The 14456-nt window shown below is 44.5% G+C and overlaps 1 protein-coding gene and 1 non-coding gene across 3 annotated transcripts; both read right to left on the minus strand.

The window, feature by feature from the left end:
- Positions 1–3741: 3741 nt before the first annotated feature.
- On the minus strand, positions 3742–12225 carry Eif5 (eukaryotic translation initiation factor 5). Of its 2 annotated transcripts, XM_041633248.1 has the most exons (12): positions 12095–12225; positions 11789–11982; positions 10686–10965; positions 10488–10569; positions 10084–10256; positions 9752–9863; positions 8767–8909; positions 8330–8488; positions 6942–7103; positions 6538–6702; positions 6123–6257; positions 3742–5670 (listed from the first exon to the last, which is right to left on the minus strand). In XM_041633248.1, the coding sequence occupies exons 3-12, from the start codon at positions 10755–10757 to the stop codon at positions 5581–5583; spliced, it is 1293 nt and encodes a 430-aa protein (XP_041489182.1). In that variant the 5' UTR covers positions 10758–10965; positions 11789–11982; positions 12095–12225; the 3' UTR covers positions 3742–5580. The 2 variants fall into 2 exon arrangements, with proteins under 2 accessions (XP_041489182.1, XP_041489183.1); XM_041633249.1 differs by lacking the exons at positions 11789–11982; positions 12095–12225 and adding an exon at positions 11218–11353.
- Positions 9243–9368, minus strand: LOC121434504. The gene has a single exon (XR_005972440.1). It is a non-coding gene; the product is annotated as a small nucleolar RNA SNORA28 (small nucleolar RNA).
- Positions 12226–14456: the final 2231 nt, after the last annotated feature.

Genomic DNA, 14456 nt, shown 5'->3' on the forward strand with positions numbered 1-14456 from the left:
AGTCTAGAATTCCAGTACTTGAGGCTAGGTTATATTAGACCCTGGAAAAAAAGTGTTTGCTTCACAGCACTTGATTGTGGAAGCTAGGACGTTCAAAAGCCCGATGAACGCAGAGAGCAAGCGCTTTCTAGATGGTACAGGGTATCACAAGGACAGCAGATGGGGTAGCTGCTTACTTGAGTCTCTCCCTTTTTTTTTTTTTCTGTGTAGCCTCGACTTCGACTGTCCTGGAACTCGACCTTCAGAACAGGCTGGCCTCGAACTCACGGACATCCACCTCTCTGCTTCCCAAGTGCTGGGATAAAAGGCATGTGCCACCATCGCACAGCTATTTTTGTGGTTTTTTTTTTTTTAAATAGGATTTCTCTGTGTAGCTCTGGCTGTCCTGGAACTCTTTTGTAGATCAGGCACTCAGTAGGATTGGCTCTTCCTTCCCAAATGCCGAATCTGCTACCTCCAAACACTGATGAGGCCCAGGAAGCAGCGCTGTACTTCCTCCTAGTCGTAGGAGTTGCCAGATACGATAATTTACCTTTAATTCAGCAGGCCTCAGATGATTAGACCGGTGAACATGGATGTTCCTGAGAACGCCTGATGACGTTTCTCACCTGCTCAACAGCTCCAACCAAGGGACACCTTAGCGCAACGCAGCAGTGTGCTGTCTCAGGTGGGTAGGGTATCTTAGAGATTCATGACAGAGCAGAAGCAGCACAGCTCTGAAGACAATAAGGGGATACTGGTGCCTTCTCCCAGGGAACTATGGGTGAGCAGTGTCCTCACCACCTGCCACTGCTTCTCTACACTTCTGAAAGCCCTAGAGCCCGCAAGCAGGACTGATTAAATGACGCTCAGGACAGAGGTAGGGAAGCAGGGTGGGGTCAAGGAGAGGATGGAAACAAAGCTGTGGGGGAGAAGGGCTATATTAGGGCTCTCTAGAGGAACAGAGTTTAGAGAATGAGTGTGTGTATAAAGGGGATTACTTAGTTTTGAAACAGGGTTTGTGTAGCTCTGGCTTTCCTGAAACTAGTTGTGTAGACCAGCTGGCTTCAAGCTCAAGAGATCCACCTGCCTCTGCCTCCCAGCATTAAAGCTGTGCAACACTCCCCACCCCCACTGGCTTAAAGGGAATTTATTAGAGTGGTTTACAGGCTGTGGTCCAGTTAGTCCAACAACTGGTTATCCAACAATTGGTTATCTACCAACAGAAGATCTGAGAATCCAGTAGCTGTTTAGGCCACAAGACTGACTATATCTCTTCAGATATACCAGAATCCTGAAGTAGGCTCTTATGTCAATGAAGTACTTGCCAGTGTAAGCAAGCAGGCAAAAAGAGTAAGCTTTCTTTCTTCTGTCCTTTATATAGGCTGCCAGCAGCTGTGGCCCAGATTAAAAGTTGATTTTCCCACCGCAAAAGATCTGGGTGAGAAGTGGGTTTTCCCACTTCAAATGATTTAATTAAGGAAAAAATACCGGGGCTGGAGAGATGGCTCAGATATTAAGAGCACAGGTTGCTTTTCCAGCGGTCCTGAATTCGATTCTCAGCAACCACACCATGGCTCACATCTATAATGAGATCTGGTGCCCTCTGGTGTGCAGGCAGAACACTATACATAATAAATTTTGGAAAAATAAAAGAACTAGGTGGTGGTGGTGCACACCTTTAATCCCAGCACTCGGGATGTAGACAGATCTCAGTAAGTTCGAGGCCAGCCTGGTCTATAGTTAGTGGCAGGACTGGCTCCAAAGCTACACAGAAAAACCCTGCCACCCCCCCCCCCCCAAAAAAAAAGAAAAAAAATCTCACCAGGTGGTGGCAGCGGCACACATCTTTAATCCTAGCACTCAGGAGGCGGAGGCAGGTGGATCTCTTGAGTTTCTAAGGCCAGCAGCCTGGTCTTCAGAGCGAGTTCCAGGACAGGCTCCAAAGTTACACAGAGAAACCAGCTCAAAAACAAAAAAACAACAAAAATACCGAACACCTCATGTATACATAGCTACCTGGTTTTTAGTAGACTGGGTGTAGTCAAGTTGACAACCAAGAATGGCCTTCACAAAGGCCGAAGACAATTTTAGTTAGTCCCAGCTTGAGGCTGAGTGGACTTACGTGCACCCCTCTCCCGTGTCAGTCATAGCCACTGTTCTGCAGAGGCAATTCTCTGTAGAATGTAGCTTGAAGGTGAAGCACTCAATGTTCACAGCAGACACCTGCACGTACTCAATTTATATATAAATTAAGGGGCTGGAGAGATGGCCCAGTGGTTGAGAGTACTGGCTGCTCTTCCAGAGGACCCGGGTTCAATTCCCAGCACCCATATGGCAGCTCACACCTGTCTGTAACTTCAGTTCCAGACTGCCAAGCACATGTTGAGACAGGATCAATGTAGACCATGGGGGCCTTAAACTTCTAAGAGACTCATCAGGATGTCACCATGCCTGAAATTTTTTTCCTGTCTTTTAAATTAATAAATCTAAAAAAAAAAAAAAAAAAAAAAAAAAAAACCAAACTTCATTGGGCAATAGCCCTGGCTGCCCTGTAGACCAGTCGGGTCCCAATCTCAAGAAATCTGTTTCTGCCAAGTGTTGAGATTAAAGGCATGCATCATACCTGACTAAAATTAAAAAAAAAAATGTATTTGTGAATGAGTCTATGCACAGGAGTATAGAGGGCATCAAATCCCCTGGACTAGAATTACAAGTGACTCAGGTCTGGGAACTGAAGTTTCATTTCTGAGAGAACTCAAAATAACCTTGGCTGTCCTGGAATGCACCATATAAATCAGGCTGGTCTGCCTCTGCCACCACAGCTGGCCATGGATTTACTTTTACTTTTAGGTATTTGGGTGCTTTACCTACACTTGTGTATGCACACCATGCCACTCCAGCTGAGCTTCAAGGGTTGCACATGGGTTATGCATCAGATAGAGAACACTGACCCTGTTGTGGGTTAGGCTTAAGGCCTAATATTTTTTGGGTAAGGGGGAAATCACAGGACACCTTACCAACTGGCATTGGACAAGCCCAGGCCCTACTACGTCCAGCCACAATGCACAGAAAAATAGGTTCTTACAGGAACTATTCTTGCTTGGGCCAAGAAAAAAGTCTAAATCACTACCATGGGTGGGCATTAGCTGCAAGTTTAAGACTTCAAAGCAGATTCTGATGCCAACGGGGTAATGCGAACTCTGACTAATCATTTACCTATGCTATTCCATCTCAGTGGAATTGTTACTAATACAGGAAGCTGATGAGGTAGCTGAGAGTCAGCTGCCAAGTCCAACTAGAGTTGGACCTCTGGGACTCACATGAAGAGACTTCCATAACTAATACCATGTTCTGTTTGTGTAATATGGCATGCATGCCCATGCAGAGTGAGGGTGGGCATGGTTAACACACATACATACCTGTCTTAAAATCTTAACACTTAGGAGGTCAAAGCAAAAAGAGATCAAGGTCAGTTTTAGTCCCCACACCCTAGGCCTTACTTGTAAAATGTACAAGGAACCAAGGGGAAGAGTTTGAGGACAGGTTAGAATTAATGGAGTTTGAATTCCCTAGTAAACATGGTATTAAAGATTTTTATAAAATGATCAACCTGTTTTCACACATAGAGCTGACATACTCTTCACAGAATACAAGACTCAAATCCAAAGCATTCACTATAATACTGGATAGCTTTCAGTGCTTTTTAAATCATAAAATAAAAACATGGATTAACTTTTTAGTATTAAAGCAGAGACAAAATTTAATTTTAACATTGTTTTAATCAAGTAATGTAGCTGTTTGAAACAGGAAACTTTTTAGGACACCTCAATAGAGCAATGAACCCAGATTGTGTGAATTTGAATCCCACTGGTTTGGCACCTGACAGAACAGTGGCTGAAACCCAAGATCCTTCCAAGTATTGAAGACCTGACTGTAACAGCCTGAGGCTCAATGTGCTGATCTACAATCTCAGAAAATGGTAACAAATACAAAGAATCTGAAACCTAGGAGTTTGCAAATGCTTCTTCTTTGGTGTGACACTGCACACTTCCTTGTTAGTATCCACTCCAGGTATATGGCTCCCATTCCATGCTCAGCAGACTCAAGGTTTTAATTTTTCCAAATTATTTGTATCACTTCAATGCAAAAATTTTACATACATTTATTAAAGTTTTATAATCTGTGAGATGGATGACACAAGGTAAAATCTAAACAATGTTATAAGCTAGTAGGCCACACATATTAACCACATGGGTTAGCTCCCAGAATGCACTTGTGGAAGTATATGCTAACTAGTTTTTAATGTTGAAGACAAGTATGCAAACACAATCAGGAACCCAGATGGAATTTCACCAGATAGCAGGTAAGAAATTCACTTGTGTGTAGTTCAAGGCTCTGAACGGGCTGGTCAGGCCCTAGCAACTGTACCCACTCTCAGGTGCCCAGCTATATCAACATGAAGTAAAAAATATCCCAAGTCTTACACCAAAATACAGGCTATGACTCAGAAGTATGATTTTAACTTTCTCTTTAAATAAGACAATTAGGGGGAGGGGGATCAAGCTTGAAACACAATAACACTTATTTTGGCAAGACAGCAACCAAAATCTAAAGTACAAGCTATTATATCCAAATTAAAAGGCATTGAAGAATAAGCCATAATATTGGGGGCAAGGGGAGAACACATCTAACACAAGATACAGTATGTCTAAACATCCTGAAATTATAATTTAAGGGTAAAAGCTGAAAAATTATGCTGTTTTAGAGATTAAGTGCACCTTTTCCTGCTTCTCCCAAATAGAATCAGTTTACGATTTAATCATACCTCAAAGCTTTTCTCTCAGTACAAAGCAACCACTAAATAACACACAAAATACTTGTTAATTATTTCCCTGGCTCATCCAACGTGCAATGCACATGACTCCAAAGATTACAATTTGGGGTGAGTGTACACAAACTGAAAAACCACAACTCCAAATTTCAAAACTTGCTCTTAAAACCATAGGACACGCAGGTCTTTACTGCTCATGAAGATGTCATACTGTCATTTATTCATCAGCCTCCCTTAGGATGACAAAAATTTGTCAGTTTCCAATCTGAACAGATGGGGACTGGAGACACAACTTTTAAAACACTCCATTTCTTAATGGCTGAGTAAGATCATTACAATTGTTTACATTCTGCAAGTTTCAGCACCTACAATCTACCAGGCTCAAGGACCTTCATAAAGGGTGTAACATCCTAAAAGTAGCCAATCACTTCAGTATAAGCCATTCAGAGCCCAAAGTCTGAAGAATGACCAAAATCAAATCTTTATTTTTTATAACTGTATAAATGTGATCCAAATGTGTCCACCACTAGTTTTTCCAAAAGAAACATGCTATAAATAAGCAAACTACAACTGTTCACTGTTATGTATGGACTCCCTAGATGTCTCATTGGGCTTAATTATAGACCACTCACAGTAATAGCTTTTTAGTATCAAGTGTAGCATGATGTTAAACCATTTTAGCTTTTGCACATACATGTTGCACTTCTGGCTGATAATGGAAAAAAATTTGCAGCATTACACTGTTAAGCTAAGTTGTATCCATCCTTTTAAATGGCATCAATATCAATGTCATCATCCTTGTTGTCAGACTTCACAGTTTCAACTTTTGGTACACTGGCAGTCTTCGAATATACCACCTGGTAAGATAAATCATTTCATCAATTAAACATAGACACAACACAGAGCAACCACCCCTAGTTCTATCAATGGTTTTTAATTTGAGGTTATGACAGTATTTTCCCTTTCCTTACTTTCCCAAGAACCCCCTTCAGATTCATGGCATTTCCTCTTCCATTTTGGAGTTTTGAGACAGGGCTTCTTAGCCTAGCCTCTAGCTGTCTTGGAACTCAGGAGATCCTCTGCCTTCTGAGTGCTAGGATTAAAGGTATGTGCCCATGTCTTTCTGTATTTGTTTATCTTAATAGATTATAGCTGGTTAGACTTTATCTTTAATCTGAAATTTGGAACTACACTTGAATCAGTTTGAGGCTAACCAGGGAGGGCTATATAGAGGGAAACAAAAAAAAAAAACAAAAACAAAAACCCTTCAACATTCATTGCCAACCAAGTAATGTTCCTTAGCTTTTACCTCAATATTTTCATCTTCATCTTCTTCCTCACCACCAGAAGATTCTTCCTCTGCTTCCTTCAACCATTTAATAAATGGTTCTGCTTTGACACGAATCTCTTTGGCAAGTTCTTTTGAGACATATTTCTTAGAGGCCTAAAAAAGTTCAAAATTTTCCTCAGTGAAGACTTGAAAATATACTTTTATTACTTGTACAATAAGCTATTTAAAGGGACTGGGTCATACCCTAATTTTCAACAGTATATATATATATATACATACACACACACTAAACAATTCCTGCTGTCTTAACTCAAAAATTCCATCAGATTAACATCGGAATTCAACAACGTATACAAGAGTCTAACGATTACTTCTTCATTACCCACCCCACCAGCTGTTTTGATGCTTCTGAAACTTCACAAGGGCTCCCCACCTTTTCCGACCAACTGATGATAACCTCTTCTTCTAAAAGGTCTGCATCATACATCTCCTTCAAGATATGTGGAATCTTGGAGATCAGCTGAGCTTGATGCATTGCTACCACACATTCCAAACCATGAAGAAGGTACCGCTGAGCCTTTTTGTTGTTATGACAAAACTGCAAGTAGACAGCATCAACAATCATCCCTGCTCTAAGATAATTCAGTAATTAAACATTCATTTTCTTAATGCATTGCACATGTAGCAGTGGCTTAGAAAAGATCATGCACAGATACTCTTATCATCTGCAGGTGCTCCTACACCTACTTTCAGGACAACCATACAGTGGGCGGAAGCGATCTAAAGTCACAGTCTAAGGTCACAATCCTGACTTTAAACCCCCAAAAGGTCTCTTACTCTTAAGAAATGGCGCCTGTATTTCTTGATCTGCTCTCTTATCTTCTCATTAAAGAGAACTTCAGTCAAAACGAGAGGACCCATGGCTTTTACATCCAGTCTTTCTGCTTCAGCAACAATTTCTTTATCAGATGAGTCAATAATGCCCTCTTCTTTCTTTTTCTGGAAATAAAAAAAAAGCAAATCAATTAAGTATAGGCATTTTTTTTTTTTGCTATACTAGAGAGAACAATCTTCCTCCTCCACGACTTCTACCCAATTTATGCAATTATACTCACTGTACTTCCTTTAGTATGTTTCTTTTTTTTTTTAAATTTTTTTTTGGTTTTTCGAGACAGGGTTTTTCTGTGGCTTTGGAGCCTGTCCTGGAACTAGCTCTGTAGACCAGGCTGGTCTCGAACTCACAGAGATCTGCCTGCCTCTGCCTCCTGAGTGCTGGGATTAAAGGCGTGCGCCACCATCGCCCGGCTCTTTAGTATGTTTCTTAGATAAGCAAAGAAGAAAAACAATACAAGCCATGGTGTGTGTGTGGGGGGAGTGTGTGTGTGGGGATGATGGCTCAGTGATTAAGAGCATGGGCGGCTGTTGAGGACATGGGTTCAATTTCAAGCACCCAAATGGTGGCTCAGAACTATCTGCTACTCCAGTTCCAGGGGCTCCAACACCCTCACACTGAGTATATATATAGGCAAAACACCACTACATATTAAATAAGAAAATCATTAACACACACGCACAAAGGGCCGACTGGTAGTGGCACACACCTTTAATCCCAGCACCTGGGAGCAAAGGCAGGTGGATCTGAGTTCAAAGCTAGCCTGCTCTACAGAGCAAATTTCAGGAGAGCCAATGCTACACACAGAGAAACCATATATGGGGGAGGTGGAAACGACCAAACCACTGCCCATTAAAAACAAACAAGCAAAAAAAAAAAAAAACCCAAATAAAAACGAATTAAAAAAAAAAACACAACCAAAACAACAACAAAAAACAAAGGGAAGGGTATAGTAACACACACATTTTAATCCCAGCAGGGATTAGAAGATCTGTGAGCCCTCTGGTCTCCCCGAATTCTAGGACAGCGAGGGCTAAAGAGAATCAGTCTTCAAAACAAAAGCTGGGAGGCGGTGGTGCATTCCTTTAATCCCAGCACTTGGGAGGCAGAGGCAGGAGGATCTCTGAGTTGGAGGCCAACCTGGTTCACAAGACCTAGTTCCAGGACAGGCTCCAAAGCTACAGAGAAACCCTGTCTCAAAAAAACCAATCAAACACACACACAATCAAAATCCAAAGATATCAGAGAAAACGTTAACCAATTATAAACACAACAAACATTTGAAAGGCCAAAGGCTACGTGATGTGTATATTTGTAGATCAAACAAATTTACCTTAACAAAATCAAACAGGATGTTAACACGCTCTTCTACAGTTCTTTCCAAATCGTCACTGAGTGTCAGAACTTTTGCATGATCACTGATTTCATCCATTCTGCGCCTCTGAGCCTCCTCAGTTGTATCCTCCCCCCAATCATCATCCTCCTCCTCTTCCTGGTTAAACAAAAACAAAGACCTCTAAATAGTGGTATTAGTCATATTAACAGGATCAAGCCCCTTTGCCCACAGACCATGTTTTATCAGCCCAGAGCCTCTATCTTCCACATTACTGTTAACAAAAATGCTAAGCAGGTTCAAAATACATTCAGTTTAGCGCAACTTAAGTACCAATATTAGAGTTTTAACAGTGAACTACATTAGTAAATCAAACTTTTTGGTTATTTCAACCAAACAGCAGGTTTTTAACACAATTTTAAGTGCCCTACACTCACCTCGGCATGTGGAGGAGGACTAATTTCATTTGGTGGTGGAGGTGGTGGTGTCTCACTGCTGGATACGGAGCCATTTTCCTTGTCCTTGCCCTTTCTATTTTTCTTTTCCTTTTCTTTCTTTCCTGCACCACTGTCACTATTCTCTACAGGGAAACAAAAGTCAACTTAGTCCTATAGTTTATGTATCACTGACTACCAGATTTAAATCCTACCCTCTATTACAACTTTCCTCAGTAAAATCAACACAACAAAACTTAGAAATCTGAAGGGAGGGCTGGAGAGATGGCACAGTGGTGCAGAGCACTTGTTGGAGACCTAAGTTCGATTCCCAGCACCCATATGGTGTTTCATAACCACCCAAAACTCCAGTTCCAGGGGATCCAATGCCTTCTTTTGGCCTCTAGGGCACTGTACTCATGTGGTACACAGTCATACATGCACACAAAAAAACCTGACCATTCAACAATTTAAAATAGTTTGTTTGAGTCTATATAACGGCTTGTCTCATGATGAAGAGAACACCGGAATAGGTTAGACTATTTTGCTATAGCAAGCTCAAATTGTGTCAGATAGTTGTGTTCATCTGCCACAGAGTGTTGCTTGCAATGCTCTAAGCCACTGTAGCTTTAATGAGACAAGCCTTGTTTCCAGAAGAGTAGATCTTTTGATGGGTTTCCATTATAATCTTTTACTAATCTTTGCACTTTTACTGTTACATAAAACACATTTTTTCAATAATGTCTTATAGACAGTTAAAATCTCAAAGTCCTGAGCCAGAAGCAGGAAGATCTCTAAGTTTGAGGCCTGCCTGATTTAAAAAGTGGGTTAGAGGACAGCAAGGGACATACAAAGAAACCCTGTCTCAAAAAACAAAACAAAAAAGTCAAAGTCCAAAGACTAAAAAGTTCCTATACTGTATATACCTATACTGTAATAAAAACCTTCCATCTTATATTCCAACTGTCAACTTGCTAAAAAGACTTACCAGGTGGGTTTTTGAGAATGAACGTACAGAGTTTATGATGTGTGTCAAGCATGCCTCGGTACCCACAGGCTTTACAAGAATTACCTATTGTTTGCTTCTTTGGATTGACATGCTGCCAAGAAAAGTAAAAACAAGTGTCATGTACAGTGAAAGATACAAACTGTATGTGAATTTATATAACGTTATAAAACATCAAAAACTCTAGTTTAACACAAATTTTCTTCATGAAAGTCTAATTTTAACAAAATGTTATTTTCTAACAAGTCTGGTAATCACATAGCACTAGAAGAGTACATACATAACTAACAAAGACCTTAAAGGCATTCACTCACCAAATCTGTTTCAGGATTCTCACACTCAGGACAAAGAACAAATTTTTTAATGAATCCATCCAACATGTCTTGCAGCTTATTCGCCTCATGAGATCCATTGACAATGTAGCGGTCATTCTTAACATCAAACTGGGTCTGTGCTCCCAGCTCACAACCAAAATATTTGGTGGGATCTATAGGAAGACGTTTCATTTTAGTTACCTAAATCACTGGCTTCACACAAAAATCTACACAGAACCCACCATTCCACTGACAAACAGCCAGGGTGGTTTAATGACACCCAATCAAGTAGGTGCAAAGTTCCACATTTGCTAACACATGACCGAGAAAAACGCATACAGCTCAAACACTGCCAAGACTATATCCATAATATACCTTTTCAGGCTTCTCCAAGCTTTACTTACACGTTGGAGGCCGATTAAGCGCCTTTGCAACGTCAACCATGTTGACTATAACTGTCTTGATTCCATTTCCTTTGCCCTCAACCTAAAGGAAATAAGAATTTCAATTTTGCACTGTCTTCCCTGTAACAAGCAATCTTTTAAATCCTATGAAGAACGAACGCATGGACCAACTTCCTACTAAAATGAAGATCAGTATACCTTGGCAATCAGACGGGGCATCTTGTAGCGATAGAACTGGTCTGACACGCTGCGGTTGACGTTGACAGACATTTTGGCTTATTAGTGACTTTATCAATAAGATGAACAGATCTTTGATTGCAACTTTTTGGTATCTTCTGTCTGGAGAAGAAGGGATGACATAAACGACTGCAAGAGTTCTCGGTCTCTGACATGAAAAAATTTTCGCCACTGAGGCTGTAAGCTTCTTGCTTGTATGCTATGTTTCCCCAATACAGGTACCAATGGCTGCGCAACAGCTCTGGAAGAGAAAAGCAGAGAACACACAAACATGCCACAGGTTCAGTACCACTGCCGTCGGGGGAACTTCTTGTCCTAGAGCACCCCGCCCAGCTAGCACCCCTGGCCCACAGAGCCCGAGTTCACGTGGGACAAGAGCTGACACCCCCGTCTAACCGAGCTCAACTCGAGGAACCTGGGAGGCCACCATCTTGACAAGAGCTGGGACTGGGGCAGGGAAATCCCGAAGGAAGGAAACAGCACAGACACAAACCCTCTCCCTCGGCTGCAGGGAGTTTGTCACCGGAGACCGCCGGCGAGCGACCGTGCTGTAACTGTCGAGAAGGGGTCCCGGCCCTCTCCTCCCCCAGCTCACGCCCGGGAGCGGACAACTCCCACCGCGCCTCCCCCGGCTGCCATCGTTGGAAAACGGGAACCGTCGCGCCGGCCCTGCCAACCGCTAAGCTGCGGCTTCGGCGACTCCGGCTGACTTCAGGGCGGCGCGGCCAGGCCAGGAGCCATTGGCTCCGTCGGAGCACGCGGACCGCGGCCGCAGCCGCGCCCTTCGCTCGCTCCCTCGGCGCACGGCCGACCTTCGCCCTCGTCCCCATGGCTACGCGACAGCGAGCGCTGAGCGCCCGGCCTCCGTCTTCCGGCGGGGCGGAGGCGCGGCCTCCGTGAGTCACAAACGCGCCCCGGCCCTGACTCAGCCCGGCGCCGGCACGCGCGCTCGCTCGCGCGCGCTCCCGTACACACCGGCCCCCCCAAACTGCGCCACACGCGCGGCGGGTCACGCGGCCGCGCCGCCATCTTGCCGCCGCCATGGCCCGCCGCCCGCGACTCACCGTTTTCGTCAAATAAAGACATAAACCCAACGCGGCTCGCCCGGGACTGGGAGGAAGAGGCGCTGGAAACCGGGTCCGGAGTGGCGGGGCGGGCGGCGAGCGGAGGGGCGGCTGGGCAGGTGCCGCCGCCGAGCAGCGGGAGGGGCTGTCCCAGCGACGTCCGCGTCCACACCAGCAGCGCCGAGCCTGGCGACCTGGCGGGGACACGGCTGTGAGCCGCAGGCGGCCTGCCCCCGCCGGCGGCCCGGGGGTGGAGGGGCGGGAGCGCTGGGCAGGGGCTCGGGCCACCGCCCCCCGCGGACTCACCTCTGGAATGTTCTCGCTCTGACTGAACAACGCCGCCGCCGCGCTCAAGCTACCTTCGGCCCCGGGTCCCTCCCCCTGTAGCGGGCCGCAACTGTTCATTGGCCGCAGGCCCACCCGAGTTCGTTTGCCATTGGCTTGGAGGCGCGTCAATCGCTCCTTTCCCCGCCCTCCACTTCCTGGGGCTTCACTCGTGGGCTCGGCCCGCCTCCCGCTTACCCCTGTTTCCTTTCCCTCCCTTCCCCCCTCTGTCCTTCCCAGAGGCCTTCACGGTCTCGCGATAGCTGCGCTCCGCTGTGAGTTTGGGCGCCCAGACAACATGGCGGCTGCCTAGTACGCCCGCGGGGCGGGGCCGAGCTGTGCAGCGGCTGTGCTTGGCTTCGGGCCACGCGGGACCTTAATGCTCGCCCTGACCGCGCCGAGCGCCCCACAGAGTCCAGCTCCGGCTGGCTCCTCCCCACTACCTGGCCCGGGTCTGTCATCCCGTTTGGTGCCTCCGAGCTCATTAAGCAAGGCCGCTTTACTGGCGGAGACTCCGCGTTCGTGGCTCTGGGCTTTCCCACGGTGGAAACGCTACCTTTTGTGTGTAACTTGGGCCCCCGAAAGTGCGTCGTGTTGTGGTCTCGACCCCAGGAAGGTCTGGCCGTGCCTCGGAGTTTGACCATCCCTTCCCCGGTGCTCAGCTGCCACGTAGGGCCACTCTGTCCAGCCCAACCCAGCTTGGAAGTCGATTCCTGGCTGGTGAGCCGTGGCCCCGGGCAGGTGTACCTGATGAGGCCACAGGCTGTACTTACTAACAATTTCTGTTCGGAGGGGGGGTGCCCCGACTTTTTTGTTCTGTAGAAACTCCCCCAGTGTTTACAGACTTCGGTTTTTGTTAAAAAGTTTCTATTGAGACTTAGAATCATACCAGAGTCTTAATTAAAACCATATAGAAATACCTGAGATTGACCAGAGCCTTGTTCGAACTTCTTGAAGCTTCTGAGAGCAGCAGCCTAGCTTAGCAGCTGTGTGGTTTCCTGAATGGGGAGAAACAGTAGTGTGCTGCCCTTTGTTCTAAGGTTAAAATTGAAAGATCTAATTTTTTTTCCCCAAAACCAAGGTTATTTTTCTATGACTTATAGGGCCTATAGAGCCCTTTAGAAATTGACAGTGTCATTGGGGCAGAATAAAGACACAATTCAGAAATGAAAGATGTGTGCCATTTTCCGTAGGAGCTTTTATTTCTCGGTACATGGCTGTACAGTTTTTAAACCGAACACATACTGCTTCGTACCCCTCGCTAAAGTGGAGAGAAAGATCCCAGACAGTGCTTTATGGATCATGACTTAGCAGTATTGAAACAGATTGAGTTTGTGCTCGGCTGCACCCAAATGATTATTTTAGAAACTCTCCGAAAATAAGGATGTGAAACTAATCTGAGGTAAGAGGCTTGCCTCAGAAAAGTATTTTTGATAATACTATACAAAGTAGTCTTTTTCCGTATGTTTGATGGCCTGATCTGTAATTTTTTTTTAAAAAAATATTTTATTGGCCTGACATGCTGACACCTTTAATCCTAGCACTCTTGAGTCACAAGTAGATAGATCTCTGTTAGAGGCTGTTCTAGTCTACATTATGAGTCCTAGGACAGCCATATAAACAAGTAAATGAATAAATAAAAATAGAAAAGTTTGTACTACTGGTAAGTCGTGACACATGCCTTTAAATCCAGCATTGGGAAGACAGAGGCAAAAGGAGTTCTGTGAGTTGGAGGCTAGCCTTGTCTACAGTGCGAGTTCTAGGACAGAGAAGGCTGCACAGAGAAACCCTGTCTCAAAAAACAAAAAGCTTGCACTAGTTTTAACTTTAGTTTTTAGTGTCTACACTACTGTGTTAATATGAACAACTCTTAAATTTTATGCCCTCTCACCATATAACCCAGTGACCCTAGACTCACTGCCTCAACTTTCCTGGTAGGGGAATTACAGATAGGCAATTAGCACACCCAGCTAAAAAGTACTCTTGATGACACCATTTATCAAATGCTTATCATGTGCTATAACTTTGATTAGACTTTGAATACATTGAAGAATTTTTATTACCATTTTACAAATGAGAAAATTGGAGTGTGTGTGTGTGGGGGGTGGGGTGTGAAGCTGCTTTTCCAAAACTGTATTCCCAGTAGTTTGCAGAACTAGCTTTAGTACTAGTTCTGTGGGATCCCAGAGCCTCCCGAGGTCAGCATATGGCATACCCCTCCCAATTAAATACAAAGCTATAACTAGGCAGTCTGTAGGTAACTCCACTTAATGGACTACTGATCTGGTAAGGAGGTGTTGTTAGACACACACTTTATAAGCGACGGCAGCTCTCTAATACACGG

This window comes from Microtus oregoni, unplaced genomic scaffold (assembly GCF_018167655.1).
Source record: "Microtus oregoni isolate MIOR12 unplaced genomic scaffold, Mior012 000043F_ref0000047, whole genome shotgun sequence".
Classification (NCBI taxonomy): domain Eukaryota; kingdom Metazoa; phylum Chordata; class Mammalia; order Rodentia; family Cricetidae; genus Microtus; species Microtus oregoni.

What these genes read in the sequence shown, in the direction of transcription:
- Eif5 (XM_041633248.1), bottom strand. Translation starts at nt 10,757, where the DNA reads ATGTCTGTCAACGTCAACCGCAGCGTGTCAGACCAGTTCTATCGCTAC. An exon ending in TCCTGTTTGATTTTGTTAAG is followed by an intron (nt 7,104 to 8,329) that starts GTAAATTTGTTT and finishes TTTTATTTCCAG; the next exon opens with AAAAAGAAAGAAGAGGGCAT. An exon ending in TCATCAGTTGGTCGGAAAAG is followed by an intron (nt 6,258 to 6,537) that starts GTGGGGAGCCCT and finishes GAACTTTTTTAG; the next exon opens with GCCTCTAAGAAATATGTCTC.